This window comes from Harpegnathos saltator, unplaced genomic scaffold, assembly GCF_003227715.2.
Source record: "Harpegnathos saltator strain DR-91 unplaced genomic scaffold, Hsal_v8.6 scaffold348, whole genome shotgun sequence".
Taxonomy (NCBI): domain Eukaryota; kingdom Metazoa; phylum Arthropoda; class Insecta; order Hymenoptera; family Formicidae; genus Harpegnathos; species Harpegnathos saltator.
In genome coordinates, this window is record NW_020230148.1 from 22,218 (window position 1) to 29,001 (window position 6,784).

General features: G+C 46.4%; 2 protein-coding genes across 2 annotated transcripts; both read left to right on the plus strand.

Moving 5' to 3' along the window:
- The first annotated feature begins 1,290 nt into the window (after positions 1–1,290).
- LOC112588924 (uncharacterized) lies at positions 1,291–1,614 on the plus strand. The gene has a single exon (XM_025300287.1). It carries the CDS (start codon positions 1,291–1,293, stop codon positions 1,612–1,614), a length of 324 nt encoding a protein of 107 aa, XP_025156072.1.
- Positions 1,615–1,626: 12 nt separating this feature from the next.
- On the plus strand, positions 1,627–2,503 carry LOC112588925 (uncharacterized). Its single transcript, XM_025300288.1, has 3 exons — positions 1,627–1,682; positions 1,754–2,086; positions 2,182–2,503. The coding sequence occupies exons 1-3, from the start codon at positions 1,627–1,629 to the stop codon at positions 2,501–2,503; spliced, it is 711 nt and encodes a 236-aa protein (XP_025156073.1).
- The last annotated feature ends 4,281 nt before the right edge of the window (positions 2,504–6,784 follow it).

Consider the following 6,784-nt stretch of genomic DNA (forward strand, 5'->3'; position numbering starts at 1 on the left):
ATTATGAGGATCCTCGATCGGGTCGGGAAGGTAATGTGACGGTGCCACCCCCGACCCGTCGTGGTTGTCGGTGACTTTAACGCCCACTCCACGAGGTGGGGGTGTAGTTCCCGACAGGAGGACCCTTGGGGCGGAGCCGTGGCCGACGGTGGTCGTGGGCGGCGGGACACGGCCTCCTGTTAATGAACAGGGAGTCGACCAGCACCTGCGTGCGGTTGAGGGGGGAGTCAGTTATTGATTTGACGTGGGCTTCCCCCTCGGCTGCCCGGATGTTCCGGGAGTGGGAGGTGGAAGTGGAGGGAGAGACGCTCTCAGATCATTGTTATATAACGTGGTCCCTCCGCCTCCCCTCTCCTCAGCAGGTGCTGGACCGCTGCCAAGGAGAGAGGAATCTTCCCTTACCCAGAAGATGGGCCCTTAATCAACTAGATGCGGACAAGTTCCAGGTGGCCGCCCTCGTGGCCACCTGGTATCTAGATAAGGAGCCAGGTGTGTGGGACCCCAGCCCCCAGAAGGGGGCTAAGGAGCCAGGTGCGTGGGACCTCAGCTCCCAGAAGGGGGATAAGGAGCTGGTGCGCATCGTGGCGTCGGTTTGCGACGCCGCGATGCGCCGGCCCTAATCCCGCCGGCGCCGGGCTACTTACTGGTGGACGGAGGCTATCGCTGATCTTCGCGAGGCCTCTGTCCATGCCAGAAGGGCATATATCCGGGCCCGGAGAGACGGCGGGGAAGTCGCGAGGGAGAAAGAGGGCTACCTCCAGGCGAGGGCAGCCCTTAAGGCCGCCATAGCCGAAAAGAGCCTGGGAGCAACTGGTGAGCTCCCTAGATGAGAATTCGTGGGGGCGTCCGTATAAACGGACGGTTGGTAAAATCCGTCCGTGGGCGCCCCCGTCTACGGAATCCTTAGAGCCCCAGGTCCTCGAGGGGCTCCTCGATATCCTTTTCCCGAGGGTGGAGAGGGGGTCCCCGCAGATCCCCGTCTCCGAGTTAGGGGACGGGAACTGGAACGAGGACCTGGAGGTCACTCCGGAGGAGTTCACCGGGAGACGGCTCGGGGCCAAGGCCAAAGCCTCTGACACCGACGGAATCCCTGGTCGCGTCTGGGCTCTCGCCCTCGGCGAAGGGAGCTTGTCCGCCGTCACGCGGGAAGTCATGAACGGGTGCCTCAGGGAGGGAATCTTCCCCCCAGAGTGGAGGAGGGCCAAGTTGGCTCTCTTCCCGAAGGAGGGTAAAGCACCGGGTGATGCGTCGGCCTACAGGCTAATATGCCTGCTGGACGAGGCGGGCAAGATGCTAGAGCGCATCATTGCCAACCGCTTCGTCCAGCATCTGTCCCTGAAGGGGCCGAACTTCCACGGCAATCAGTACGAATTCAGGCCCGGACGATCCACGCTGGATGCAATCCAGCACGTCCTGGTCCGTGTTGCCGTGGAGGAGGAGGGCGGGGTATTGCTCGCGGTATCCTCGGATATCACAAATGCGTTCAACACCCTGCTCTGGCCGGAGATTGGACGGGTCCTCGAATACCACGAAGTGCCCATCTACCTCCGGCGAATCCTATCGGCCTACTTCGGGGGCAGGGACCTCGCCTACTCGGGGAGAGGCGGGGTCTAGGGCCGGCGCACTATGGAGCACGGTGTCCCACAGGGATCAGTTCTTGACCCCCTGCTATGGGACATCATGTTCGATAAGGTGCTTTACTCTCCCCTCCCCCATGGCTACCATGTCATCTGTTGCGTGGATGACACTTTAGTGGTGGCCGAGGGGGATGGCTGGAGGGAGGCCCGCCTCCGAGCGGAGGTGGCACTGGCGTCCATGGTGGGGTCCATTTAGGACCTGAGTCTGAGGGTGGCGCTCAGCAAGACATGTTCCTTCATGACGACAGTCGGAGGGTGCCGCTGGAGACTCGGGTCCTGGTGGACGGTGTCCACGTCCGGGTCGGGCCCACAATCAAGTATCTGGGCCTGACCTTGGACAGCCGATGGAATTTCAAAGCGCATTTGGCGCCCCAGCTCATGACCTCCGGCCGCAGCATTCGCCTAATGCACCAGGCGATGCGGCCGGTGATACTGAGAGCGATTCGGGGGTACCGCACCGCCTCATACATGGCGGCAATCACTCTGGCCGGCTCCCCCCCCCCGTGAAGCTCCTCGCATCAGAGCGGTGCACTCTCTGTTGGAGGGTACGCGAGCTCCGCGAGGAGGGGGAGGGATTATCGGCCAGGGGCCTGGCGGCTTTGAGATTCCAGATCAAAGCCCGGGTCATGGAGCAATGGTCGGCCATTCCGGCCGACCCCTCCGGATTCGGGCTCCGAAGGGCCGAGGCTGTCCGCCCATGTCTGTCCGAGGTGGCGGACAGGAGGAGACGTGGACTCTTCTTTCGGCTGATGCAGGTGTTGACCGGGCACGGGTGCTTCGGTTGGTATCTGCACCGGATAGGAAAGGAACCCACTGCGAGATGCCACCACTGCCCGGAGGGCGAGGACACGGTGCAGCATACGTAGGGAATATGCCGAGCATGGGCCCAGCGGCGCTGTGTCCTCGCCCGGCGGTGGAATGCCGAACGGGGAACCTTTCGCTCTCGCGCATGGTGAAAGCCATGTGTGGGAGCGAGGAGGTGTGGGGGCGGCGGCCTCCTTATGTGAGGATGTTATGTCCCGGAAAGAGGCCGCCGAGTGGGAGCATCAACCTGGCAATCGTCGCAGGGAGCGGCGGGGCCGGAGGCGCTCCCCGGGGATGGGTAGCGGGCCCGAGGTGGCGCCGGCCGAGGAAGAACCGCCTCCGACTTTTCGGGGACCTCCTCGGCTGCCTCGGGCTTGCCTCCGTACGCGCGGGGGGAAGGGCGACGGGTGTAAACCTGCCTCCCCGCGCGTCGGAAAGGTACAGGGGGAATGGAGGCCTGTTTTGGGACAGGCCGCACTCCCCCATTCCCCCCTCAGATAAGGAGGGGGGCAGGAGAGAGGGTGGGTATCCCTCCTTTCTTTAATCATAACCGGAAGGCCAACCCGGCCGGGGTACCGTGCCCTGACTCCCTTTGTGGGAGGGGCGCGGTAATCGGGCGTGGAGCTCTCGGCCAGAGCCCTGGGGCCAGGGTGTTGGGGAGGGAATGCAGGAGTAGTTCCGCTGACTCCCCTCATCACGGCCCGATCGGTAGAAACACCGGTGGGGTTTTAGCCGGTAAGAGTCCGGCATAACCCCCTCTCTCCCAAAGGGAAGGGGGTATCCATGAAGATTTCCCTACCGTTATAAAAAAAATAAAACCTCGCATATGAAGAGGGCTTTTGTTGAATCTAAGTCAAGTCGACCAATATTCACAATCCACTGTTACCACTTTCTTTCCTTATCTGTTGGTAAGCGATGCATGGAAGTGTTTTTTTATGAATTGGAGCACTTAGTTACACAACAGTAAGGCATGGTTTATTCTGTAATTAAAGTTTATAATTATAGTTGACATTATATTCTAAGATTAAGGAACGTAACTTATGTGTTTTAACTTATGTCTTATGGAGAATTTTTAAATTTCAGTTTCATATATTGTTTATTAAGATAATAAAATATCTTGTCATTTATTACTTACCCTTTCTTTTTATCTTCTATAATAATAATAAAAATAGTAAATTTCATATAACATTCTTTCTGTTATTATAGCTCTCCTCACTATATATGTACACTGCTGATCTAAAAGGTATGTGCACCGATTTTTTGTTGACTTCGGAACGCGTTGAGGAGAAAGACAACCAGTGCTCACTGAAATATATACTAACTGGAACGAGCGCTAGCGTACGATTTTATTGTTCGCATGCGAATAAAGAGAGAGGTTCCCTGGTTCCTCTCTTATCTTTGTCAGACCCACAGTGTTGTCAAGAGTGGGGATGATGAGGTATAGTCAATGAAAAAGTTAGTCGCTGAAGTAAAGAGAGTGTAAGATATCAGATCGCGGGAAAGGGTTAGTGTTGCCATCTGTTGTAAGCAACATTCCCGGCAACATTAGCAATGATAACCGCGCGACCTCTGGGAGGTATATGTATGTATATATTCGGAGACGAGAGTGGACGAGAGCGGATCTTATCTTTTGGTTATTGAGCGATTATATTAGAGAAGATTGGATCGAATAGTATTTGAGTTATTCGAGCTCTTTAGCTTTTCGGCTTATAGCCTTATCGTTCCAATCGAGGTGCTCTTTCGGCCTTTGGCAATTATTAATACATTTCTGCCTTCGTCTGCTGCGCTCTGCATTTAATGGAGTGTATATTGTAATCCGTGAGATTCGAGACTGTTGGAGAAGTTGAAGTCTGTGCTTCCGGACATTGGTCATCGTCAGGCGAGTGCCTGAGTGCCCCGTTGACAGACGTGGCTCACACACGACTTGAGAAGATAGCCGTGTCTCAAAATGTAAAGAGGTACAGGATAATAAATTTCTAAATGTTATTGTTAATAAATCATTCTGACAAAGAAAAAGTACCATTGGAATATAGCTGCGGAATCTTACAGAGAGCAAAAAGTGAAAGAGTGAAAGAAGAGTGAGAAGTTATAAAAATTATAAAAGATTATAAATAGAAAGTTAAAAAATAAAATGGTAAAATACTGTTGTATTTGCCAAGAAAGATGGTCTTCAAACAAAGATATATAATTCTTCAGGTAATACAATATTATGAAATATTATGAACAATATGATACAATATTATGAATATTATGAAAATATTATGAACACAATACAATATTATGAATACAATATTATGAACAAACGTAACTCCTGATAATTTATTTAAATGTTGGATTTATTAGTTTTATGTTTTATATGTAAATTTCCGAAAGGAGAAAGCATATTGAATGAATGGTTGCGTGTTATACTGACTGCAAAGGAAGTAAAGTCAAATTTGCGAGTGTGCTATACTCATTTTGATAAATCGGATTATTATCGAAGCGGTAATAAACTTATATTAAAAGAAACTGCATTTCCAAATATTTTTCCACGACTTATTTTGATGGATATCACTAATTGTGAAAAAATATTAGCTCAAAATACTGCAAAATCATGCATTATGAATGAAAATACTATATCTGTACATAATAGAGATACAGACAAATTCTTGTCAGATGAACCATTACAAAAGAAAAAAAAGGACGAGAAAGAAATACAAGTATCTCCTGATATAAAAGTAAATTGATTTGTCAAATTACTTTACCCTTATTCCTTTTTTTGTATCCTGTTTATTAATTTTTGAATTGTATTTTAATTAAAATGTATCAACACAAATATCTCCATAATTACTTAAATTAAGTTAAATTAACGACTTAAATCGAGAAGAAAAATTGAAGCGTGAGAATAACATTTTGAGATGTAGATTATACCGAAGAAACTTAAAACTGTCAAATGTAAGAGATATGTTGCAGCATTTAAAAGATACAGGTAACTCATCAGATGAGTTAGAAGAAACACTCTTTACACAGTTTAGTGGTTTGAAATTGGATTTATTAAACAATGAATTGAAGAATAAAGATAAAAAGTTTGAGAGAACGTACTCAGATAAAATAAAAATGTTTGCATCTACGTTATATTTTTACTCTCCAAAAGCATATAATTTTGTTCGTGAGTACTTAAGTCTACCTCATTAAGTAACATTACGGAGATATGTTGCACATTTTTCTTGCGAAGCAGGTTTTCTTGATACCGTTTTTCAGTTTCTAGAAAAGGAAAATATTGATTGTGACTATTTAAAAGATGTAGCTTTAATAATAGACTCAATGTCCATTAAGTCTAGTGTAATATATGACCACAATAATAGTGTATTAAAAGGATATGTAGATTATGGATTTGTTGGGAAAGACCTAAAATTACAATATAACGAAACAGATATTGCTTCAGAAGCTCTAGTATTTCAGATTGTTTCATACAGCACTAAATTTAAGATTCGAGTAGCTCACTTTTCATAAATAAAATTACAAGTGACAATCAAAGTAAATTACTTCTTGAGGCAATAAAAAGATTGTATGATGCTGGAATTATAGTGCGCTCTATTACTTGTGATGGAGCAAAAGTTAACTTTTCTACAATGATAAATTTAGGTTGTTGCTTTACCTCAGAAATAATGACAACTCATTTTAAACACTCATGTAATAATTCTAATATATATGTAATATTTTATGCATGCCACATGATAAAATTATGTAGAAATGTTTTCGCAGAGAAAAATTTATATTCAGCTAGTGGAAAGATAGCATTTGAATATGTAAGAAATTTACACAAGATGCAAGAGGAAATTGGTTTCAAATTTGCTAATCGTTTGAATTCTACACATATCGATTATAGCAATAAGAAAATGAAAGTTTTTTTAGCAGCGCAAGTGATAAGTTGTAGTGTCGCTAATGCTATTGACTATTTAAGAAGCGATAAATGTGAACTACTTCAGGATAGTTACGTGACTACTGAGTTTATCCGAATATTTGATAGATTATTCGACTTGTTGAATAGTAGGAATTCATATGGCAAAGGATTAAAAACACTATTTGTCTAACTTTAACTACTGGAATGATGTTTTAAATGAATCAAAAATATACATCCGTAATCTAACATGTGAAGGAAAATCAATATTATAACATCAAAGGCACACTTTTGCCCTTGGATTTTTGATTGATATAAAAAGTATTCGTGGACTAGCAATAGATCTATTGAGTAAAATAGAGAAACCTTTAAAATATTTTCTTACATATAAAACTTCTCAAGACCACATAGAATTGTATTTTTGTTGTCTTCGCTCACGTGGTGGTTTTAATAATAATCCTGA